Consider the following 27,019-nt stretch of genomic DNA (forward strand, 5'->3'; position numbering starts at 1 on the left):
AGGCGTTAGAATTACAAATGAATCTTTTACACTTTGCATTTACAATAAAACATTGACTTCTCAACTGTTCATTTCTACGAACCAGCTTGGGGTTAAAAGAAAGAAAATGGACAGGTACGCGTAGTGATACATAATAGTTTCCTAAAACATTCTTATGCATAGCTGCTTTCCGTTTTCCTTTTTTAACATTTTCTGAATTTAACAAATCTTAGATTGTTTAAAGTAAAATCATTCGTCATACTAAAGTATATATGGGATCTTGAATGTTTCCATGAACAAGGCTAATAATCAAGTCTTCTAAGTCCCTCAACAGTGAATGGCATAGCATAGTTTTATTGTGGTTTTGTCTGAAGCAAGAAATATATCAAACTACCGAAATGTACAATTCGACTTAGTGATTTGATACTCGCCTCGTGACTGTTACTTTTTCATCATGCCTACATCTGTTGTTATCAATTGTTTAATTTTGTATGAGTGCATTGTAGACAAACAATAATTGATTGTTTTATTTTCATGAATGCTTTAAAATATCATCTTTAGATTCTTATGAAAAAAATCACGATTTATTTATAAGACAAAGAACAGTTATTGGTACTATTCGAACTTCGTTAATCATATAAAATATATTTTCCCCGATTGCTTTTTTTTTAAGTTATTAGTAAATGAGACAAGAAAGATAACTCTATTTCAAATCTTTAAAACATATTTTCGAAAGTGAAACGAGATTGCTTAATTTTTACTGTTTTATTTCTATATTAGGCTCTAAAATATATTTTCTGAAGTTGATATAATTTGAATATACATGGTACTGATCACTGATTTCGTAAACCTTATTTTAACACATACTTGCGGAAGTTCGAAATTGAATGTATTTTGAAATAGGTATTACTAAAAAACGTAATCGGAGCTGAATATGAATTATAATTACTAGTTATTGTTTTAAGCAGACCAGTTAACCGAAAAAAGCAATTTTATGATAGATAAAATAGTTGTCAATAACAAAATAAAACATTCCGAACCACTCGGCTTTTGCCGTGAGCGTGAATATGGCTGTCCACATGTTTAGATGTATTTTAGGTTATTTATTCAATAGAGGAGCGAGGTATCAGTTGGATAGCGTTTTTCACATTTATTCTAGCATTTTACAAAAAAAATATAAAGGATATTAATTCGCCATTTTATATTTTCTCGATATGAGATTGACACACGCAAAAAGCTTCAAACTATTATAGAAATAAATAACACGTCTATAATTGATGTGTTAGTTACTACCGTTCATCTCTTTTCAAGTTTTAAAGTAACCTGGACCGTGTGAGCTATCAGGCGCGTAGCTGCCGTTAGGCAAAAAAGCTTTTGCCTGCACTTAATTTTGCCATATTTTTTTAATACATCCAGGAGAGGCATAAATCTCCGCGGAGCTTTTGGGGGCTTCGCCCCCCCCCTGAACCCCCTACCTGGGCTTCGCCCTGGACCTGCTGGGGGCCTTAAGCGCCCAGACCTCCTGCCGTAATTTTGCCTACACTCCAATTTGGCCTCAGCTACGCGCCTGGCTATTATAGGTCGTTTTTTCGTTGTTCAACAAATTCGGTTCGGATGAAAAACATGACCGTCGTTCCTAAAAAGTGTCAAATAGCAGTTTGGGACATATGTTTTAAAAAGTATAACAGCACCTCAAACTTTTCATACAGTTGCCTCACAGAACAGGTTTTAATTTTCACTTTTTAAATATCAAAATGAGGATTGATAAACGGTCACTGTTTATCTAGATCTACAAACCAAGCTGATTAAGGGTTAAAGTCATTAGATGAAGTCTTGTGATCGTTGGCAGGGATTGCTAATTAATAAATATATCATTTTTGTTTATAAAAATATGAAACGGTCGCCAGTATTTGTGTAGATGAAAAACCGAAACTCCAAGCTGAAAAATCTGTGAAACTCCAGGGCTACTGTAGATCTTTTGATACATTGACATATGCTGGGCTATACATTGCATGTTCGCAGTATCATTCCGTTCTACAAATCTACCCTAATTCTTCTTTCTCTGTTTCCACACCACGTTGATCGATAATTAAACAAGAATCAGGAAAGCCCAAATACAGAACAAAACAGTAAGGAATGCAAAAAAAAAAATCGCTAATCGTCAAATATTATATGCCACTGATTTTTGGCTTGCTTTTAACTTCCGAAGTGGCACGGACGCGATATGCTCTAAAATCGAGTGACTTCCGCTGAAGTCTTGATATGATTACGCTTCCGTAACCGTGATGACCCGAACCTTTCTCAATCGAAACAAGTGCGGGTAATGTTTTCGTTCCTCACGTTTCTCTAAAATGTTTAGCGATCTTTGGGTCGCTTATGATATTGACGAGGGAACCAGATTAGAAAACTGGCAATGACTTTATAGGTCATAAACAATATTAGGGCCCCGATCACTAGAGATACACGTTGACGTACTCCCGAACAGTTAAGAGTGGGGAAATGCTCTCGGACCCACGTGGGGTGTGGGAGTAGGCCAGGGCGTCAACACAGCAGCCCAGCAGCTAGTAGGACATACTCTGTCCTAGTTATTCTGTCAAGTATCCCGAAGGCTGGGCTCCGCCACCAACACCAGTTGATTCTACTAACCCACTAACATCGACCGTGGGAGGCCTGTATTGGTATTCAAGGACGTTAAAAAAACCCAGTCATCATCAGGGCCCAAATAATCTTTATGGCCTATATTTTCAATTATAACGAGCCCCTGTGTCTGAATCGGAGACTTAGTAATATTGCAATAAGTTCAATGCTAACCGATCATTTCACTAAGATGAAATGATCAGTAAGCAACTTCCCGTTCTCACACAAGCAAAAAAACAAGCGTAGAACACATGTGTATACTATTTAAGAGGTACATTTTGATCTCGTATGTAGCTAGAATTGATGGTTTTACGACACCGATCAGCAGCATAATGTGGTGTAGTAATATATAACTATGCAAATCATATGCGAATGTTAAGTACTGAAATTACAAGTGTAAGAAGTCGCTAAGAAGAAAATATTACCCGGGCTTCCAGTTACTAATCGGACATACTCTGACCGAGTTCTTCAGTTAGGTATCCCGAAGGCTTGGCTCCGCTACCAACACCTGTTGGTTCTACCCATTACCCACTTAGATCGACCGCGAGAGACCTGTATCGGTATTATATCTTTATTCTCATAAATCAATTGACGTAGAGAACATAAACAAATACAATTTGACACACACACACACACACACACACACACACACACACACACACACACACACACACACACACACACACACACACACAGAAATATAAGAAGCATACACATAATATTTACATGAAAAATGGAAAGAAGACAGAAGGGATGGATGCTTAGCCAGGAGTACCAATTCGGGAATTTGATCTTTTATTAATTTACAAAGTTAAAGTAGTAGATGCGGCTTTTTAGTTCGAAAACTTGAAAGTATTGCAATGATTTAGATAATATTTTGGTAAAAAAAACTGTTTGCGTTTCTCCGAGAAAGACGAACATTCGAGAATATAATGATATTCATCACCTAGTTCTTAGTTATTGCTTAATACACAGTGTCTGTTTTCTCTTTCTATACCGAATTCGAGGTCGTTAAAATCCCAAAATCATCATTCAAATTATTAATTCAATTAGACGGACTGCAAATTTGATAGAAAGAGCTGTAATTGAATAAACCTTTGTTTGATTATCTCCATCGCATCTATTCTTCGGCTAATTTTTTTTTCTCTCTCTCCTGCTCTTTAAAAATTGGAAAGTGCATGAAAATACGATTCTATATCTAATATTGTCAATTTTCTACTTATCTGTAGTAATATTTCATTTGTAATTGTGTACGGAAGTTTCATCTATCAGCTTTTAGGTTAACCAGGAGCTAAGCTGATTTTACATGGGGCTTTCGTATCGTGTGAAATGTCACTCATCGTTCAAAAACATTATTTTTTGCATGTATATTTTTTACAGACTTAAATTTTATTTATTTAACAATATAAGTATAGGTCTAATTACAGATTCTGTTGTAAGTGTAAAAACGAAACCGATAACTTTTAGATTTTTGGAAATTCTCACTAAGTTCAAGATTGACTAAGTAATTTTTAAGTGAAAGTACTTTTAGATAGAATAAGGGTCTCAAATCATTCTATGAAATGTTAAATTGACAACTTCAGCATTAAATGGATGACTGCTACCTATATATAATGGTCAAAATTCTTTAAAATGCCATTTTTAGCAAAAAAATATGAGTGTGAGCACTTGAAATTTACCTATATGGTCTTAAATCAATGTAGAAAATGTAGAAATTGTAAATATTAGTGTCATATTAATGACTGTGACTCCTGTATTTCAGTCTAAATTCTAAAAATTGACACGTTTCTGCAAAATGTATGAGTGCGAGCACTTTTAACTTCCATGAGGGTCTAAAACTTATTGGCTAAAATGCTACTACGCCTTTTTCTGAATCAGTTACATGTACTGTTTGTAATTCAGTCAGAGAAGTATTTTCTAGCTAGTGACTGTCATTATCACTCAGAAACTCTTCTAATCCACGTCACAGTTCTACCTAGAAGAGTTCCTGACAGGAGAGTGTCACGACTCATGACAAATTATGACAGAGCTTGTCCAAAGCCCTGACAGATCCTGACAAGGTCAGAACAGTTTCTGACAGTTTAGAACTGTTCTATGACAGCGAATCCTGACAGAGTCAAAGAGAGGATAGAAGACTTAGTGATACTGTATAAAGCTTATCAACAGAAAAATGTAGCTAGTTGAGAGGGACATCTGTCTAAGGACATGAATTATTTCAATGTCTGTGGCGGCTTCAGTTTGAACGATTAGACAGACGGTTTCGACTTGGAGGTAGATAAATTAAATTTCGACTTGAAATATTTAGAAACTGAAAAAGGTCAACTAGCTGATTGTAGTTCAATTACGCAGTATGTCGGAGAGTTTTGTGTTCATTTATCTAGGTTTCATGTAAACCGACATCGAACCTGAATATTACGCATACTGGCGCACTGCTACGATGCATTATGAAACTGGTGTGTGTTTTTTGTAATGTCCTTCGTAATCAGAATGGTGAATTTAAAAATAAATCAAAGAGTTCAACATTAATTATTTACAACACTAAACTTTTTTCAGATACGCTTGAATTCGATTCCCGTACTTCCCTTTCATCTATTTTTTTGCAATTCGACGATTATTTGAGGCGTAAAAATTCAGATGATCGATATAAATTGATTCAGTACATGAGTACTTTTATTTTATAACAGCACGCTTACAGAAAAGGTGGGGTTTCTGATCCTAAACAAATCGTGACTCTGTACTATTCCGGTAGGTAACAGGATGTTAATAATATTAAACCCAGACTGAATATAAAATCTTGATGTAACAAAAAGCAAGATTCCCACTAACATTGTGATAAAACACAGAAAAAGAAACGTCAGCTATTTAAATGCAGTTCGATTGCATGAGTCAAGTACTAAATGTCCGAATCCGGTATACGGAAATACTATTTCAATTATTTGAAAAAAAAAGGTATTAAATGATTATTTAAAACTGATCGAAATTGTCTTGCGTTCATGATGGTATTATAACATGTGGTTATTTATACAAGTACAACCACTCCTACCAATAATTGATTAATATTTATCAAATGTTTAATACTTGACTTAGCACTGTCCTAAAAACGTTTTTACAATTTCAGAAAAGACAACATTCCATTCCCGTTCTACTGGAAAGGATGGAAACCTAAGTAAGTGGCTAAATGTTTCCGTATATTTTACCCTCTCTTTACTTTTCTATATATGTCACTTTCTGATAAAGCATTCTTATTTTATGTCACATTGCTAGAAGCAAAGTTAGGTTAGTCATCAAAAATGTGTTACCTCCCTTTTTTGTCAATAAAGTAATGTGGAAATTGACAAGTTCTACACCTACATTTCAGATAATTAGGTGTCGTTTACTTAAAGGTATTGAATATCAAAAGTTTATATATTTATAGAAAATACTTCATCAGTTAGACGTTATCTGTAAAAATGCCTTAGTTATATCAAATATTTGCTTTTTCATTTACCTGTATTCCGTAGGACAGTACTTGTTGAATTTCTGAAAGGTAACATTTGTATACAAACTTTAAAATAAGGTCAGATAGTTAAATGTTATGGTAGAATACATTATCATGTGTATCATGCACACTGCGACATAGTTGAGGAGAAATGACAAGTACTTTTTTCCGTTTGCCATAAGTTACATATGTTCTATTATACATACTACACTGGGATGATATAGAACGTTTTAGACATGGTAAATATATACATGATATACTTACAGACATTTGCCTGTCAGAACTGTACCTTCGTACTGTCTGAACAACAAGAAAGAACCAGTACTGTCGCCCAGATCTAAGGAAAAGAAAATGTCATACTCCAGAATGTAAGTACAACTGAATTAGAAAAACGAACCTTATTTTTTCCTTTATATGTATTTGTTATGGCGAGATAACAGTTTCTCTGCTGTGCCTATTTTTAATACATGAACATGTACTATGGCGGTGTTCTGGGGCATCACAAAGGTATTGTTAAATCATACTGTTTTTTTTATATCATCAATCGTGTGTATGAGTCTTCTAATAAATTAAACACTGTTTTATTGTTCATGTAGGAGCAATAAGTTTTGTAATATTAGTTTTTCTTCACTTCAAATGTCTGTACTTTACCAATTTAAATGGGACGTGTTTACATTTATTTTCTGTAAAGAAGAATAGTGTCAAATTATGTGGTTTCCTTTTACAAATTATCTCAAACCCGTTCAAGATGTTTAAATATCCTGTCTTAATAAGAAAGCCCACGCTTTGATTGCTTGTGATATAAATTCTATACTTTGTAATAGATAATATATCGTTGCCCAAATCCTCCTTCAAAGGAGGGTTCTATAGAGCTTTCTTGTTATCCAGTAACACCGTAAAATTAGTGGCAAGAGTCAGATCATCTTGTACTTTATGTATTTTTTACAATTTGATATTTGATTTTTATCATAATATTCCCAAATTTTTATACAATAACATTATTAAATGGATCGGGATCGACTAAATTACAATTATCAATAAGGTCGGTCAGCCATGACAACACAAGTTATACTATACAAATTATTTCATTACATAAAACAAATGCACTTACACCTGGAGCAAGAAAATTTCTGTCTTTAGCACATTGATATAAGAGACACGACGATCAGAAATAACTACTTGCAAGTCAGCATAGTCTGTCGCGTTTGCTTTAGCTCTGTTTCAATCCACAGATAACTTCAAATTACTGTGTTTGACCATCTACGTTTTCGTCTTTCAGGTGTTAAAATAACTAGAACACTTCATAACCACCAACGCAAAAAAGGTTTTAAGACCTGATAATTAAAAGAATCATACCTGTTAGTGTGTATTTCGACTAAGAAAAGTAGCCTGTTTAAAAATCTTATAAATTATACCTTGTCATAAATAGCTTCAAGATAGATTTAAAAAGCCAACGGATTCTTTGAAAATCTCCCCATTACCACCTTTGTCAGAATAGATATGTTTGTATTATCTAATTCACTGAAGCGTTCTCCATCTACCCTAGACATTTAATGTATTTATAGCCACCCCAGGAGATCAGTGTACAGGTTTTCTGATCAGAATGTTTAGACTCGGCAGTGGTCATAAGTAAGATGTTATTTACTTCATATCATTAGCAATATTTTCATAATGCAAGTATGTATAGCCATCTTACATAAATACGCTATATCGTTTCTTGTATTTTTTTTTTCAGATTTGATCCGTATCAAGTTTTTGAGGTAAGAAAAATTCTCTTTTCTTTTTTTTTGTTTGACTCCAGCGATTGTGGAATTTAAGGATTTTAGATACAAATTGAATGTCAGCTGCCTTGTCGAACGATTATTTCTCTTTTTCGAAGCATCCTTCTTCGGTTGAATGAATATTCAGCGTGTAGTGGTCATGAAACTATTTTGTTCGATAAGGTGCGTTTTAGATCATATGTTGTGATAAACTAAATTACTAATACAATGTACTTAAAACTTCTATTTATCAAAAAATGCACACTTGACATATTTTGAATAATTTCTTTCAACTGAATAGAGTCCAAAATGTGATTTATTTTGAAGAAAATAATGTATCGAAAAATTTGATGAAAAATCAAATTTAACCTAGAAAGGACGACTAGACTATTTTCCAAGAAAGAAAAATCTTTTTTACGAACTTGTAAATATTAATCAATAGTCGCTAACAGATACCCTGTTCTTCAGAAAGATAATTCTTATTACGTAAAACCACTTTACCAACACAAAAATCTTCCTTTATAGGTCGCCATAGTTTATATATAATGCTATTGATTTTAAGATGAGTTACGGAATGATCAGATGTAAGATCCTTTCCTCAAATGTTTTTACAATGTATTTGTATAGTATAAATTTTTATTTTACTACGTGTGTATTATGCCTAGTATAAAACTATATTGATAGAACTAACGTTTAGACTTGGGGTCTACACTACTTATTCTGATATAATCGTCTTAACCTCGGTACAGGGGTCACGACGGATATCTCCACTTATACGTATATTTCAAACTCAAATAAGTTACACGAATCTTATGATTTTCCTTACACAGCTAGGGACTTAAACTTCTTTTAAAAAATCGACGTTTAAATAAAACCCGTATGATCAGCACTATTACCTGATATTTACTTAGTGCAAAAAAGTATGAAATCCGAAATTCACGACTATGACCTCTGTAGAAAAAACTCTATTAAGATGAATATTTACTATACATAATTGCTATTTGTTAAGTGCTTTATAAGAAATACATGATGTTCAGGTTTCTATGTATTGATATGTTAATTTCAGTTTAAATTATAGCAAGCATCGTATCAATTTACTTGAATTTAATAGTAAAACAGAGATTGAAAATAGAAAAATTTACATGAAATGCAAGACTGGATAATCTTATAGGTTCTGACCAAAGCAAAAAATAGGAACAAAAGTAACTTCATGATCTTTTGAAGCTATAATATACAATATACAGACACCGTATGAGGGGTTTTCCTATTTGTCAATAACACAATTCAATTGTATGTATATATGTATACCTGTAATATATTTTTTAAGGTAGAACATCGACCATGTTTGATATTGACTGTCAAAGTTGTCAGAGGACGCAACATTTCAAATGGATGGATGGATTATGGTAACTATCTGTTTAATTTATCATTTTTTCTTGAAATTATCAGTTGAAGTGGAAATAAAGCGTCTAGTTTCACGTTTTTTGTCTGTTCCTTTTTTAGAAAGATTATACATTTATGTTGTAACATGACAATTGATATGACCTCAGATCCGCAGATTATTTATCAAGCCATATACAATCGCTGGTTTTCCTTATTTTTCTCTAGACCCTATTGTTATGAACAAGGAAGCGTTCGTTCCTCGAACAATAGTTATTTATAAGTATGTTACTGCAAATTAAAAAATGTGATATCACCTTGTTTAAAACCTCCTATCAACAAAGGTAAACGTGAGAAATAGTATGCGTATTTTCTACCATGACAGTTTCAGTTAAAATGCCACTTCAGAAGCATTGAATTAGACCGTACATTGAGAAAATTGCAAAAATAACTTTCTTCTCTAATTCCAAACATACACTCAATTATTTTTTCTTTTGTTTTTTTTTTTATTCTTCAAGAGTTTGGAATCATTTCAAGATTGTAAAAAAATCTCGATGTGTATTGAAAATTCATTAAGTGCTAACATTCTGCATGGTGAATGTCAACAAGTGTATTTCCGTTTGGTTTTTCAGAATTCTCATAACACATAAAGTGTCTGAATAAGTGCATCCTGTTGCTTACTTAAAACTGTTTTGGTAATAGGCAAGTGAACATGGTTTCCATATATCAAATTATTTTCCACTCCATTTTTTTTTGTTAGTTTGTGTGTCTGTTTGTTGTTTTGTTTTTTGTTTTTTTTTTTGTACATGATGTTTACTTGTTCTTGACTCAATTGCATGGCATTATAATTAAGTTTTAAATTTATTTGCATCTTAATGTAAGTGTTCATCTCTATCTACAGACATACAGTCCATGAATCTTGATAAATTGTTATTATCGTAGTTCTCTTGACATTAAACAATATTTTTGTTGAAGTTTTTATTTAAAAGTAAAAATTTTTGACTGCTGTAATATATGTCACCATATATAACCATCTAAAAAGCCATGTCAGTAGTTACTAAACTGGTAAGTTTATGTTGAAAAAGTCTAATTCGCTCTGTTACCGTGAGTTTTTATTACTTTTGTTGTCGGGCCTTACAGTGCTTAACTAAAGGTATATTTATACTTGAAGACCTTTTGGCGATCTCAGCAAGTATTTATTATTTTGTATTTAGGTAATACGCCGATGTATTTGTTACGTTTCGTCATATATATTCCCTTTCTATTGAAGGATTTTACTCCATCAGCTTAATTGCTGCCTATAAGTTTTTTTTTTTTGCTGTGTTTAAGACAACTTGTCTTCTGGACTGTTACTGAATTGGAACATTTTCATGATGCCTAACAACTGTTTTTTTTTTACTTTAATTGTACCGTTTTCATTTCAGTGGATACACCCGACCCTTATATATTACTTCGTTTGAAAACCTCTCCCGAGGGTCGTCGTCGAACTGAAACAAAAGATAACGACGTCAACCCAGTATGGAATGAAGAATTTACATTTCTTATCGACGAACGAGAGAATAATGTCCTCCGTAGGTTTATATAAAACGTATTTGTTTGATCATTTATTTATTGAAAATTAAACTTATTGACCGATAAAAAATACTTTGTGGATTAATTTTGGTTGGATATTTTGAAAATCCTCAAAATGACAATGTATCCTGTATAAGTTATCATTATCTTGCACTGTTGTTTACTTCTAGATAATAAAACTTAATACAAGGAAATTGTTACTGCATATTGCTGATGTGTATGTTGTTATTGCATTATATCATCTAGACTTGATTGGTTAAATTTCTGTCTACTATATAAAAAAATATAAATAAATAAACTGAAGTCTTCAATGTCGCTAATCGTCAAATATTCTCCGTCACTGATTTTGGCTTAATCCAAACATCCGAAATGGCACGAATGCGATATGCTCTAAAATCGGTTGACTTCCGCTGAAATCTTGTTTCCCTTGATATGATTGCGTACTCTTTTGTAACCATGGCGACCCGAATGTTTCCAATTTCCCGGAACCTATATATACATATATATATACAGTTAGTAAATTTTATCGAGCCCCTGTGTTTGAATCGGAAACTGGGTAATATTACATCAATTCAATGCTAACCGAACAATTCATCTTTTAATGTAAACTTCACGTTCTTAGGAACCAGATTAAACAACTGGCAATAAATATTCATAGCTATAGGGGCCTTGCTATTGTATGTGACCTATATAGTCTTGTAACGAGCACCTGTTCCCGAATCGGAAACTGGGTAAAGTTCAATGGTAACCGACCATTTCATGTAAACTTCCCATTCTCATACAAGCAAGAAACACACTTAGAACACACATGTATGATACTTAAGAGGTACATTTTTATCTCGTATGAATCTATAACTATGGCGCTATGGCGGTAAACAGGGCGAAGATCTGCAGCTTTACCTGGCGTATAACTATATATTCATGCAAATCATATGCGAATATTAAATACTGAAATTACGAGTCAACAATATCATGGTTTTAGCTTCATACGAGATAAAAATGTACCTCTTAAATATCATACACGTGTGTTCTACGTGTGTGTCTTGCTTGTATGAGAACGGGAAGTTTACATGAACTTATCAGTTAACATTACCTGATTTTTTAGCATATCGCATTCGAGCCATTTCGGATGTTGAAAGTAAGTCAAAATCTGTGACAGAGAACGACTTTGAAGACTTGTCTTTGATTTTAAAGTTGATATTCCGATTTTACAAATTCAGTCATTTTATTTTCAGAAATTACCTTAATGGAGGCAAATTATGGAAATCTAGATTCCGTCATTGGTGACGTTTATTTCAATCTGAGAGATATTCCAATAAAAACCAGAGTGACGAAAGTATTCACATTTAACCAGGTACACTGTAGATATATGAAGGTATTTCCCTTGATGTATTCTGAATGAATACACGAAAAGGCGGGTAAAGCACTCTTGTTTTCTTTCTGCCCTTTGATCTTAGTATTAAGTATTCAGTTTTTTTTATTCCATCTATAATTACATTTACACATTGGTGATGATTTGTTAATATATGGAAGTAAGCTATCTTACATTATACTTCAATGGTTTTTGGATCACAGTTATGCAATCACAATCATAAAGTCAATTTTACACAATTGTATTATTTTTTTTCAGACATCAGAAGTTGAGTTTGAATTTGAAACACACTTCGAGTAAGTATGATATCTCAAGCTAAATAATAAATAGTACATGGAAGGCCTAGGTATGCTTGTAGTATTGGTCCGCAATACAGTGGCCGATCCCTACACCAATCACATTTTGTCAAAACAAAAATTGGCAATTTCATACTAAATTTGAGAAAAATGGGCAAAATATTGCGAACCCATCTTGAACCCTTTTTCAAAAGTCTGGATCTGTCCCTGCAATATATGTTCTTCGTTTTTGTAGCAGTTTTTAAACTGGTTCGCTTTCTCTTGTAAACTGAAATATATGATGGTTTCATCTTATTATAAAGCAGAGAACATAGTAATACCTATAATTTTAATATATTTACATACCAGTTTACGATTTTTCATTTTTGCAGTGAAAACCCCACACTAAGATACAGCCTGTGTTTATGTGACGAAGAAAAAGAGTTTCTAGAACACCGAACAGAAAAAGTAATGAAAACAATGAAGGAACTACTTGGTGAAAATGTAATAGAAACTACAGAAGAGGTAACTATCTTTTTTTATCTTTTGAACTGCATGTTTGTACACTTCACCTCCTGAGTCATAATGTTTTTGTTTATTTTAGTATGGATATGAAAATTGAAATAAACTGACGCAGAAATACTAATGACAACAAAGCAATTTTAAGTACTTTAAACAAATTATAAATGTAGCAGTATCTGTATAGTAAAGCATGTAATGTCACCTTTTATTTTAATGACGTATGAGCTTTTCAGCGCTTGATTAAATATTGCAGACACCTAGGATCGCAGTCATTGGTTCAGGTGGAGGCTTTAGGGCTATGGTTGGTATGAGTGGTGTTGTCAAAGCTCTGGCTGATTCTAAGATACTGGACTGTGTGACATACATGGGTGGCTTATCAGGATCATCATGGTATGTCCTCTAATGTTATATTCTTATTTTTTGGATGGTCTGTATGGTTTAGTAGTTAAACCTCGAGGGTGTATTGAATTATCACTTAGTGTAATATATTGAAGTGTGAGAAGTACGAAGTAGTAATTTTATCACCAGTGTCAATTAAGAGACAATTCAAAGGAAAACTCATTTAAAAATTCGACTTTAAACTGAAATAAATATAATGCGTAGACAAGGGTTTGGAATTTCCTTTTTTAATTTAAGGTATGGTATGGTATGAGTATTTAAAGCCCGGATTCAAAGGGGGTACTAATTACCGGTGTAAGAATAATGAATTAGTGAACAATAGCCACGTTTAAAAGGTAAAACTAAATACAAATAAAATATGAATAACAAGTAAAAATATATTGAAAATTATGAGCCCAAATTTTTGGCCTTACGGTCTTCATCAGGGGCAAAAAGTATTGAGGAGAAAACTGTCAATCCCTACCACAGAGACAAGATGCCCTTCAAAATTGATCTTGATCATTTTGAAATATGCTTCAAGTTCCAGGTGAAAATTTGTAATACGAAAAGCAGTTGAAAACCGGGTTATGGTGACTAAATAATACGAGTTTTGACATTCATTCCAAAGGGATGGGCAATCCCAAGAAAGCTGATGATATGCTGTTATAGAAACTCTCGTTGTTTTTCGCTGGAACATATTTTCAAAAGGACAGTTACTTTCATGTCGTCAACTCTGTGGTTTGCCTCCCGGAAATGTTCCCCGACTCTGGACAATCCTTTCCATTGGTGACGCTTTGATTGTGTTCTACAAAACTATCACCAAACCTCCGATTGGTATGGCCCACGTAAACCATTTTATAGCCTTTGTAAACCACAGCGTAGACGACGTTTTCTTATGTACTGGTGAAACCATCTTTAAATTCAAAGACGTTTGCTGGCCCGACGACCTCATCAGTTTCCCAAGTAAAAGAGCATGTCGAGCAGCGTGTTGGCTTACGTGTTCGTGTACCAAATCCCGCTTGGTTGTTCAGAAATGTTATTTACTATTTGTTAAAATTAAACCCCTGTCTTAAGCAGATGTCAATTATAGCTGGTATCGATACGTTAACGCATTTACGAGAATTATACTTTACATAACTTGGGAGATCGAACAAGAACTAAGCCCGAAAAAGTAATTTTCCAGGTATTACATGTATGTTTAGAACAAGTTGAAAGTCACTAATTGTTATATTTTAGTAACATTTTAACTTCTCCCAGTTAAAAAAGTTAACATAAAATATGGTCACTCTGTTCCTATGTATAAAAACAAACCCCTTTTATTTTTGTTTTTTGTTTTGTTTTATTTGTTTGCGTGTCTTTTGTTTTTTTTTATGAAACGAAAGGCCTGTATTTCTTATTGAGTCTGTTTTACTTAAAGACACTTTAAAACATGTAAATTTTCTAATACAATTTTTGAGTTACTACTTTTTGAATTTTTATATAATGTTTAACTATAGAATATATATGGCCTTTTAATATTATTTATTTTGTTCTGTCTCCACGTACTGTAGCATTCTCACATTGCATTTTAGGTATATTTCCACATTGTATGCTCACAAGGACTGGCCACAGATGAACCCTGGAGACATGCAGGAGGAACTGAAAAATAACATAGACTCTAGTTTTCTTTGGCTTTTGAACCCCTTGAGTTGTAAACGATATATTGACAGAATGATGCAGAAACGTCAGAATGGACAACCCATTAGCTTTACTGATATCTTTGGACATCTGGTTGGAGAAACATTACTTAAAGATGTAAGTTGTTAATGTCGTTTAAGGAATTATTCTCTCTTCTTATTTTTGTTGTTGTTAACCTTGAGCCAGGCCATTTTGTGTTACTTTAACAACTAAAGATAGAGATTCTTCTATCCTACATTTAAAAGACTCTAGAATGAACTATATAAGTATCAGACATTTTTTCCTCTGAAAAAGACAATTTAAAAAAAAATCGAATATAAAGTATTACTCGTTTGAACAAACATTTTTCTGATCAGTCGTAGAAAAGTGTTCAATAACATTCATTCAAAAAGTCAGTTAATAATGACAGTTTCGAATTAATTTTCTATTATATTTTTTCATTGATACGACTGTCTAAGATGTTTTCTTCTTTATTTTTGACGACAGAAAACGTTTTGTAAAGGCACATTTTCTCACCTTCAATCAGTTATCATTGATGGATATACTCTTGTTCAGATGACAACATGGGTCTATTTTCGCTCGATCGTTAATTACAATCAATTGCCCTAGGTTTCATAGACAAATCTCATACTGAAATTTTAGTCGAATTCCTGCAATTTCTCAAATCCGACCCAATTGGTAGAGACTCGATTTGAGAAAGGAGTTTTATAATTGTGAATGATTGTCAGCAAGTGTTATTTAGAAAAGATCGCAGGAACGTATTTAACTAAAGTTACCTTGAACATTAAAGAGTCGAAAAAATGAGTAATTTTAAATAATTAGTCGTCTTTTTTAACTGAGGTGAATAATTTCAATGCTGTTGTAAACAAAATTTTACTCAAACACTTTTTATTTGAACAGAGACTGCATTTGAAATTAACAGACTTGCAGGATAAGATAGAAGGTGGTGCAGCACCAATGCCGCTAATGACCTGTGTTAATGTCAAATCTGATCGATCAGCCAGAAGTTTCCATGGTATGTTTCTAAAAAAGGTTGCTCACTTTTTAGCCTATTTGTATGTGTGTTTGCTAGATTGATTAAATGACTATTCTGTACATATGTAAGGTATTTCGAAAATTTTTGATCGTTGCCATTGCCTCTTCTATTATCAACCTAAATTTTACTCTCAATTGTGTACTTTTTACTGGGCTTTTGATCGAAATCAAATATAGTATAGTATTAATTTGGTTTGAAGTATGGGTATGAAACTCGAAGTTGACTTCAGTCTTATTGGGAATTATGCATTAAAAAGTTTTTATTTCTTGCTATGTCTAGACTTACTATTTTAAAGAGCTTTGGGATATCATTAAAGTTTTAAAAAGTAATCTCGCGATTTCTGAAAAACCGATGTATTTAAAATGTTTCATAGTTTTTATCATGGTGAAAGAAAATATATCCAAATAGCTTCTTCGCTGGCCATGATATTTTTCTCTAAAAGTGCATACGTGATTAATGACGCAAGTGCTTCTGAAGTAGCAATAGTGGTAATTGGTATTTCCCTGATTCTATTAGAAATAAATTGTGAAAAGGCCTAGTTGTTCTGTTTAACCATTCGTTCATGATACCTGCTGACTTAACCTGCAGTATTGTATACATCCTGATGATCTTTTGCATGTTAACTATATCAGTGATACATCTAAAATGGTATTCCTGCTATTTCCAGTTGTCGCGAATACCGAAAATTTCCGCACAAAATATGCCTTTTTTTGTTAACTTGTACCGGATGTTTTTGCCAAACATATGTACTCGCTGATCATGAACAATGAACAGTTGCCGCACGATTGCAGTGATCACTATAGAAGTTTTATGGTCGTCTTCATGATTTCGTGGATCATTACGGTGTAACTATCTGCACCATGAAAACTGATTTGTTCAACGTGTCATAGTTTTTCTTTCCTCTTTCGTTTACCCTGGACTTGACTTGACACCAACTCGGTGGGTGTTTCTAGAAAAGCGGAGGACGTTTACTCTAACTGTGCACCGGTCCATGCTCCCAGTTTTCGTTGGAGTCCGAGTTGATCATTTACTTTTGTTACTTTGTATGTGTTATTTTAGTTATGTTCTTTGTTGTGTTTGTCTGTTTTCAATGTCTGGTCTTTGTCCCTGGATTACATTCTTTTTGATTTTTATTAGAATCTTGGTTCCCTTGGTTACTCTCTTACATGAGTTCGACACTGTGAAAAGTGTAGGAACCTTCATCGTGTATTGGATTGATTTTTTATCATATATGTCTCTGTCTAGACTAGTAAAGAGTGGTAAATAAATCGCGCTCAGCGCCAGGAATATTTTGTAGACTTCTCTAATAAGTCTTATTAATAAAATAACAGTTAAGTAATCGTTTTCAATTTCAACTCGGTCACTAATGCATGTTTTCTTCCAGAATGGGTCGAGTTTTCTCCATATGAAATCGGTATGCCTAAATATGGCACCTTTATGAAAACAGAGCTGTTTGGAAGTAAATTTTTCATGGGGAAACTGTGTACAGAATATGAAGAACAGCCCTTGCACTTCCTACAAGGTCAGTAACACTAATAAATTTTCGTCTTTTATCTATTAATTTAAGAGACACTCTTTATGTAATGATTGTTATTTGCAGTTACTATCTATTTTTGAATTGTTTTTTTATTGTAGTTTAAAAATGAGTGTATTTTTTTACTTTGTAGGCATTTGGGGGAGTGCTTTCTGTATATTGTTCAAGAGATTATTAGATGACAATAAAAAATTGGATCCTGTGGAAATGATCCGCCAAGAGATGGGTAGGTTCACTATCTATGCACTAAAATTTAGTAAAAAAATCTGTATTCAAATTATAATCGCAGACGATAAAAATATTATTCATTTTGCTTTTGTTCATTTTTCGGTTCTTATAAGACATTGACTGTTGCGTCGTGAGACGTTCGGAAAAATCTTACATCATTCTATTCTGTAAATCTTGGGAATGTTCACTAGATTTAAAGAACAACAGAAATGTCAATCTTATAAATCGTTTTTTTTTCACCTTTCAGTAAAACAAATCGAGCAAAACCAAGAGGATGAAAGTAGTGACAGTAGCGACGATGACGATGACGACGTTAATGAAAATGTGGTGGAGCCAAAACGATCATCCCGACAATTTACTTTTGATAACATACCGAAAGCTAATGGTACGAGCAATACAGACCAGAATGGGCAACAAATGAAACGACAGCCAACAAGGAGAAGAACTAAACAGAAAGGATACTGGAACAGTTTCCTTAGTAACATTCTGGAGAAGTAAGTTTATTTGTTTATCATCTTGATATCATTAGTTCTTCTGTTTAATTATAATTATTTCTTTTTGTTTTAAATACTACTTTATTCTAAATATAATTCATGTCAAGTTTGTGCATAAACGAATAGTTATCAAAGGGAAACAACTCAGAAATAAATGTTTAATACAGTGAATTAATAATAATACATGTATGTATTTCATTTGCTAGTAAACGATTCGAAGTGTTAAACACAAGAGCTGGGAGAGCTGGTGTCGTACACAATTTTATGAGGGGTTTATCACTACAGAAGACATTCCCTTTATCGCCGTTCACTCCTGATGAAGCAAACAGGAATTCAGGTAATTAAATACTCGTGGCGATGCTATAATGGCAAAATATGATGTTTTACCTTGTTATTATATAAAGATAGTTTTTCTTACATTTTCATGTGTATACTCAGCAAGTAATATATTTAAAATGAAATTACCGAGGCGACCGTTTTATATGTTTTCACGATCTTCCTTTATGGTAATTTGTCAAGTTTTATTATTTATTATCAGATGACTTTGATGGTATTCACGAACTGCACCCAACTAATGTGAAACATCTGTACATGGTTGATGCGGGCTTAACATTTAATTCTCCCTATCCACTGGTTCTTAGACCTCAGCGAGCTGTTGACATAATTCTGTCATTCGACTTCAGTGCCAGGCCTGGGGATTCTACTCCAGCATTTAAGGTAATTATTTTCATTTTTTATTGTTTTTGTTTGTTTAAACTTTTTAGACTTTTTATCGGAAAGGTAGAAGCATTGTTGGTGAAAAAATCATATCAAAATTACATACTAAAACATGGAACACTTGAACAATGATGGGTAGAACTAACCATTTAAAAGGGTGATCAAGGGAACCAAGATTTATAGCGGTAATCAAAAGAATGTAATCCAGGGACAAAGACCAGACACGGAAAACAGACATTCACAACAAAGAATATAAAGTAACTAAAACCATACATACAAAGTAACAAAAGTAAATGAGCAACTCGGACTCCACCAAAAACTGGGAGCATGGACCAGGTGCACCGGTAGGGTAAGCGTCAGAAGCACAGCCGATGTACGATTTTTCTTTCAATTCGATAAAGAACATTCAATCCTTTGATACAATAATGAATACATACGTGTTGTTCTTCCAGGAAATTCTCTTAGCGGAGAAATGGGCTCGACTTAACAAGTTACCCTTTCCACCGATAGACGTCAGTGTATTTGATAGAGAGGGAATGAAGGAACTGTATGTCTTCAAACACCCATCAGATCCACACTGTCCTATTGTGCTTCACTTTGTTCTGGTCAATATAGATTTTAGAAACTTCAAGAAGCCAGGTATTATCAGTTAACATTCTTACACGAATATTTGATATGAAGAATTATTTGTTTGCCTAAGAATCTGAAACGAACTTTCTGCAAACACATGTTTATATACAGTTAAATATAAAGATGTTCTTTAAGGTATGAATTTATGACAGCTGAGACAAATCTCAAATTAAAAAAAAATAATATTAGCTTCAAACAAGCCCTTACATAACAGTATTTCAATAATAAAATTGATGATGATGATATTTTGAGCCTGTACCCAACTGACTAAGTGAATATTGTTTGATAATAATAAAAGACAATTATTATTACATGTATATTTATCCGTAATTGTTCGCACGTGCAAAAACATTTTTTTATCGGAGATGTGAAACACTGGTAAGTTTAAGGGCTTCATTTATAATCCTTTATTATATAGATAGCAGTGATTTACCGATTGTTCCCATTGTAATTTTTTTTTTCGATAATCCACTCTGTGAAATAAATTCAGTAATTTCACTCTCGCGCTCTCTCCCGCCAAAACGTCACAACACGGATTCACAAAATTTTAAATTTATGTTGAAAATAACAACGAATAATGCAGGAAATCTATATAATAAATAAGATAATCAATTGGTTATCGTGAATAACCAAAATATGATCACTCGTGTCAAGAACGCCTTGACGTTGCGTACGTTGTTGGTGTCACATTCGATTGAACCGGGGCTGGTTACGAAATATTGCTTTTAGAATATGGAGTTATAGATAGAAGGCTTTATAGATATTAAAATATTCGAAAATGGTTATTGTTTTAGGATTACAATCATAAATCTTTGAAAGATGTCGTTATTTGTGGTGGGAAAGCATTATTCGATCACAAGAACGTCCATTTTCATATGTGGACGAGTAACATTAAGAAATGCTTGCTTCCCATTTCACCAATATATCTAAGTTGTTTCTTGGCGTATTTTGATAAAACAAACTTTTTTGGAAAGAACAGTTTGTGCTGTAGACTATGTCATATTTTTTCATGACGTAAGATCAAAGCGTATTACAATATCACAAATGCCCCCTTTGATGTGGACATTGTAAAAATGGAAAGAAAGCGTTTTGAAGACAAAATGTTAGATTTTTTTTTTTAAGTTTGCGAACAGCTTTTTTAATCGGGACTTTTATTAACTATATTGACAATTTATTACAAATCCCCAATGAAAATATATATATAAAATGTTCAATCAGTCTTTTTGTTAAAAGCCTTTTTATCTGTATTTCAATTATGTCATAAATCTTATTTTTTTCGACGTTGACCATTGGCTACTTTCTTGCTTACGGTTGTAAAATATAACAACGAATTGTATTTTTACCAAAGTATATTCACGCCTAATGGACTATAAATATTCAAAATATCGTGTTTATTCTGAAAAATAATGAGTTTTATTGTCTAATAGTAGATAAATACGCACGTATGTTGTGATGTCACGTTGTCTTTTTCCCGACGTTTTCTACACGTTGCGTGCTACCCAGTCTTTATCAAACGCTTTGAGTGAACTAATAACAATGAAATTTTGAATTTTACATGCATATATGCTGCAGATAATACATTCTAATAATAATGGTACTTGGTTGAACATGTATCTAAGCGCAGCATTTTGCCTGTGTCTAACCAAAATGTCACAACATCTAAAATTTGTACATTTTATTTATTCACGCGTACACCATGCGAAATTCGAACGAATTGTTCAAAAAGGCAAATGGTGTCGAGTCGATTTCTTCATATACTTAAAAATGTACTCGTCCCCCTCTATGGTTTTGTCATCTCATTTTTTTCTTTGGCTTAACAAATGGGGTATATATATATATATATATATATATATATATATATATATATATATATATATATATTTATATATATATATGTAAAACCGTGTCTAACAAAAATGTCACAAAGCGCATTTTTGATGACGTTTCCAAAGTAACGTTCTGTTTTGCGACGTAAAAACTCGTTTAACGTCAATTTTAAAAACAATAAAAAATATTCTAAAGTTACGATACTAGATTAAATTATTATTACTGTGGACGTAATGAAAAAAAATACGATTTTAGCGTATTGAAATAATGAAAGAAATGTTGAAAAGAAAACAGGAAAAAGGAATCTTCTTAGTTGTTGGTAAAATCATATCAACATTTCAGAACAATTCGTCAACCACAACTAAAGTTATCGCACGGAAACGAAGTATCCCCAGACCACGACGACGACGATAAAATTTTCTTCAAATCATTTTAAATGGTTGATGCCAAACATTTTACCATATCAGGATGTAATCTGACACCAACACCGTACGCTACGTCACAGTGATTTAACTCGTACGCGGAACATGTTCCACACACTCGTTAAAACTAGGCGTTCTTAGGCACTCGTGATGATATTTGGGTTATTCACTCCTTCCAATTAATTATCCTATTATTATTATATAGATAGCAGTATTTTATCGAATGTTCCCAGTGTAATAAATTTCGATAATTCACACTGTCAAATAAATTCAGTCATTTCACTCTCGGACTTTCTCCCGCCAAAACGTCACCATTGATATCAGTCCGCCAAAATCGCAGAATTTAAAATTCATGTAGAAAATATCGATAAATTATGAAGAAAATATATATATTAAATAGGATAATCAATTGGTTATTGTGAATGACCAAAATATGATCACGTATGCCAAGAACGCTTAAGGATTGAAATCGTGCGCGGAACAAGTTCCGCACACTCGTTAAATATAGGGGTTTTTCGGCACTCGTGATAATCTCTTTCCAATTAATTATTTTTATTTGTCAAACATAACAGACATCTTATTAAATAGATATTCTCAACTAGTAATGTTTTAGTTAATTTGATATAAAACATGATGGTATTTTCTAATTTTTATCTTCAGGTGAACCTAGACCTTCAGATGAAAATGATTTTGCCAACTTTGACATTTTTGATGATCCGTCAACCCCGTACTCAACCTTCAATTTTAAGTATTCTCATGAGGCATTTGAAAGATTATCTAAACTTACTGAATTCAACACGTTGTCGAACATTGATGCCATAAAAAAAGCTATGGTAGAAACGATAGCTAAAAAACGTACCACTCCGCCAAAAATGCCTATACAATTAAGTGATGTCAATAGGCTGAGGAGAGTGAGCCAAAAGAACAAAGCCAAACTAAGTCGATATCTGTCACGACTTTCTAGTTGTAGAGACAGTCGAACAAGTGTTACCATTGAGGAGGACGAGGAATTAAAAGACGATGCCATTGCTCACAAAAAAATAACAAAAACATTAAGTGACGCTCCGATCATTTGTAAGAGACAGGGGCAAACACTTGAGAGGAAAAAAGCAGTATCAGGGAGAACAAGGCAGAAGAAACATTCAAGCAACCTTGGTGGTTTGTCGTCACCTAGAGAAGAGGATGAAAACGATGAACTTGATGGATCAGGTAGTTCGGTACAAATGAGGCCTGGCAGAGGAAGGAAGCCCAAAGGCAGTACTCATGACAGCTTCAAAGATGCTCACGATCATTGGTCATTGGCGAGATGTAATTCTATTCAGTCAGATGAAGAAGATGAACAATTTTATTCTATGGCTAGCTCTTGATTGATTACGAAATTGAGAAAATCTTCCAGTCCATCAAAATGACTGTACTTTTAAATGTGTACACGTCAGTCGGTGCTTCATCGCCATGAATTCGTTTAATGTGGTATTTGGCATGGTGCTTACGTCATGTCGTGTTCTGGAAACACACTAAATGTTCTTCCTGAGACAATTCAATACCATAACCAGAATTAAGCATTAGGATGTGTTGTTAGTCTTTAAGCATTGTATTGTTAGTTTTGAGCATTTCATAAACTTTTTCATTATTTATTTATTTTTCCTAGACATGGGTTTTACGAAAGGATTGAATATGTATACTTAAGAATATTTATTGTCAAGTCCTTTTTCATAAGATTAGCAAGCATCACATAATATTCTACAATGTTGGTAAGGCTAAACCTTTTCCTGACAACCATTCATAGTGAAATTCCGTAACTTTCGATTTTTTTTTATAATATATATAGATATAATTTGTTTAACGGTTTGATTTTATTGTTTGGTTAACCTTTGTTTGCTTGACTCAAAAATGAAAATGAAACACCGATTTTTTCTATAAAGGACAACGAATGAACACAGGTTGTAAAATTAGTTTTAGACGGCCTTTTGTGTTTAAATATATTCGTGAAAAGAACCTTCCAGAAAGGCAAAGTATGCATGAAAAATGTTATCGTTCCAGCAGACAAAGCCCAAAACAGCATGGTTTTTGTCTGCAAAACGTTTTATATTCCATTTTTATTAACAGAGGTAGACGTAGAAAATGATAGCAGTAATAAGACCTGTACTGCTATCACACTGTCCAAAGAAGAGAGTGGAAAACCATAAATCTGTGCTATCCTCTTGGTCTCTCTACCAAAGATTCCGATGAGTACAAATTGTGCTCCTCTACTTGCTGACCTATTTCTTCTTTCTTATGAGGCTGACTTTATAGCTAATCTGATCTAAAAGAAGGAACATCGTCTAGCTAAATCATTAAATCAGTTTCTATAAAACTACTAAAAACTATAATTATAAATGACGTATTATCGTTAAATGATCCTAGGTCCGGGGATTTTATGCATCGTATTTACCCCCAAAGAACTTGAGATAAAGGATACTATAGATGCTATGAAGTCAGCCGCATATCTTGACCTACACTTAGAGATCAATGGTAAAGGAAAACTATTGATCAAACTATACGGCAAACGCGATGACCTTTTATTCCGTATTGCCAGCTTTCCCTTCATCTGTGGCAACACCCCTTCAACACCTTCGTATAAAGATTTCATATCACGACTTATACGTCATGCCAGAGATTGCTGTAACTACGCAGACTTTTTGTATTGCGCTAGACTTCTTACAATTAGGCTTCTGGAACAGGGTTATGTTGCTACGAGATTGAAATCTTTACTACAGAAGTTTTATTGCATTCATCATGAGCTCGTAGATGGTTCCATTGTATCCATCTGCACCATGAAAACTGATTTGTTCAACGTGTCATAGTTTTCCTTTCCTATTTCGTCTAGGAAAATATACGAAATATCTTTTCCCTTGTCTGTGTATTTTTTTCTATTTTAAAATTAGCAAGAAAAGCCACATTTTCACATATTTTTAGTAAATAAAAATGCATTGTGAAGTATGCATCATATTTTAAAGGTAAAACTTAAAAGTGATCGTAGACAATGTAAGACAATGTGTATTTAAGTTATCTCTCTTAGAACAAAACTGTATTAAAACAAACCCAACATAAAATAGACAATTGTGCCTACGCTATGTTCTGATCGAGGTGAATTATGTATTATTTAATTTCAGAAGTAACACGGTCTCTGATTGGATAAAAAATGTCCTTCATCTCATAAACCAAATTTTGACGTCATCTACATTTTTTGCTGAATTATTCCTTAGATTTTGATACTATAATTATATTATAAGAAATGACTGTTGTAGTTTTCGGTCTATTTGAAATATCTCAATGCTCTTAGTGCGCACATGAAAAATAACTGGCTACTACGTGATTGAGATTATTTCCTCTAAGGACGAAAAAAATATAACAGTCATTCCTTAATTGACTGCCCTTAGATAGTGAATTTGCTTGCCACATTGAAAATGTCCACACCTGTGCTTCGAGACATTATCTACCACTTCCCAAATGCAGTCAATTTAACATGATAATGCCCTCTACATAAGTAACTAGTGAAGCATTATTTATTGGATTCTTCGCCTCGGTCATTATCCAAAAAAACTAAATGATTTCTCACTAATGATAAAGGATATTGGTCATATTTGCGATATTTAAAGAAAACTGCATACAAGAAACTAGAAAAGTCAAACCAAAACCACATCTAATGATAGAATAAAAACCATAATTATGTATCGCCAGTATTGATTATTCCTTCTGTCTTCACAAGATTGTTCCATTAACAGCTAATGAGGCTTGTTTAGAAGTAAAAGAACATTTTGGTATTTGAAAAAAATGTCTAATATTTTATGAAACTGGATAAGGCTTTTGTTTTGTAGATTATTTTACAATGTCAATTTTTTCATTAATGTAATTCGTAGCTTCGTTACTTCCGATAGTGATATAACTTTTCTTTTTCCTTTTTTATCATGTGATACAGGAGTCGATAAAACTAATAGTTGAGAAAATCCATATAAATGTCAAGGGAAAGGGGCGAAGAAAAGAACCCGTAGACTTAAGCTACATAAAAAAAACAAAAAAATAAAACAGAAAACATAATTGGTATTAGTTATTGAAGAAATAGGTATTAGTCATTATTCATTATGTTGAATAGCCTATGCCAGCTTTTAAAGACTATCTGATCGAAGCATGACTCCGTAAAAATATCAGTACATTGAACTTCAGCAAATTATTGAATACCGTACTAAAGATTATATACAAGAATATGCCAAACATGGCGTCCAATCAATAACGGGATATAATTGTTAGGAAACGGTAAGTAATCACTACAGAAGTTTTATTGTCGTCATCATGAACTCGTGAATCGTTACGATGTATCCATCTGCACCATGAAAACTGATTTGTACAACGTGTCACAGTTTTCCTTTCCTCTTTCGTCTATCCTGGACTTGACCTTTTTATGAGCAACTCATGCTTTCTAGAAAAGCAGAGGACGCTAACCCTACCCGTTCACCTGGTTCATGCTCCCAGTTTTCAGTGGAGTCTGAGTTGCTCATTTACTTTTTTTACTTTGTATGTACTATTTTAGTTACTTCGTGTTCTTTGTTGTTTTTGTCTGTTTCCATGTATGGTCTTTGTCCCTGGATTACATTCTTTTGAATTCCGCTAGAATCGATCTTGGTTCCCTTGATTACTCTTTAGAAGTTGTCATGAATTTTCTCGTTAGCCTATTTCAAGATATAAAGCTGCAATATGGAATAAAGACGGTGTCGGCATGAACAATCTATTTATGGGATATGTCGGTATGCACAATGACATGACACCTTATGAACCATGTCATTTTGTAGACTTAACCTTTAGATTGTATAAAAACCATGACGAATTGAAAAATGTCACAATCGAAGTATAGAATAAAAGTACAATATCTTAATTATTATCAACAGCATTAAAGAATTATAATTTATTTTAAACTTATAAAAATACCAAAAACAAAAAACAAAAAAAGAAGTGGACGCCGGATTTTCTCGTGTCTTGTGGATTCTTGGAGCAATTAGAACGTTACATGGCATAGTCTTTGTAACATCAATCGTAAACATTGATTTACAACTTTCTTAGTTTACAG

General features: G+C 33.2%; 1 protein-coding gene across 3 annotated transcripts in view; it reads left to right on the top strand.

Moving 5' to 3' along the window:
* Positions 1–23,853, top strand: part of LOC148624512 (cytosolic phospholipase A2-like) — a 29,436-nt gene extending 5,583 nt beyond the window's left edge. For 2 of the 3 annotated variants that reach the window (XM_088567142.1, XM_088567143.1), the window contains exons 2-19: positions 5,735–5,782; positions 6,361–6,462; positions 7,830–7,854; positions 9,182–9,260; positions 10,659–10,805; positions 12,042–12,160; positions 12,437–12,474; positions 12,846–12,978; positions 13,229–13,365; positions 14,925–15,147; positions 15,931–16,045; positions 17,451–17,588; positions 17,734–17,826; positions 18,076–18,322; positions 18,529–18,659; positions 18,861–19,039; positions 19,492–19,678; positions 22,579–23,853. In XM_088567142.1, the coding sequence (XP_088423268.1) occupies positions 5,735–5,782; positions 6,361–6,462; positions 7,830–7,854; positions 9,182–9,260; positions 10,659–10,805; positions 12,042–12,160; positions 12,437–12,474; positions 12,846–12,978; positions 13,229–13,365; positions 14,925–15,147; positions 15,931–16,045; positions 17,451–17,588; positions 17,734–17,826; positions 18,076–18,322; positions 18,529–18,659; positions 18,861–19,039; positions 19,492–19,678; positions 22,579–23,285 (2,848 nt within the window). In that variant the 3' untranslated portion in view covers positions 23,286–23,853. Of the gene's footprint in view, positions 1–5,734; positions 5,783–6,360; positions 6,463–7,636; positions 7,724–7,829; positions 7,855–9,181; positions 9,261–10,658; positions 10,806–12,041; positions 12,161–12,436; positions 12,475–12,845; positions 12,979–13,228; positions 13,366–14,924; positions 15,148–15,930; positions 16,046–17,450; positions 17,589–17,733; positions 17,827–18,075; positions 18,323–18,528; positions 18,660–18,860; positions 19,040–19,491; positions 19,679–22,578 lie in introns of those variants that run through there. The other variant, XM_088567144.1, reaches the window with a different exon arrangement.
* The last annotated feature ends 3,166 nt before the right edge of the window (positions 23,854–27,019 follow it).

This window comes from Perna viridis, chromosome 2, assembly GCF_037379345.1.
Source record: "Perna viridis isolate PV_CMFRI_1.1 ecotype Kerala chromosome 2, ASM3737934v1, whole genome shotgun sequence".
Taxonomy (NCBI): domain Eukaryota; kingdom Metazoa; phylum Mollusca; class Bivalvia; order Mytilida; family Mytilidae; genus Perna; species Perna viridis.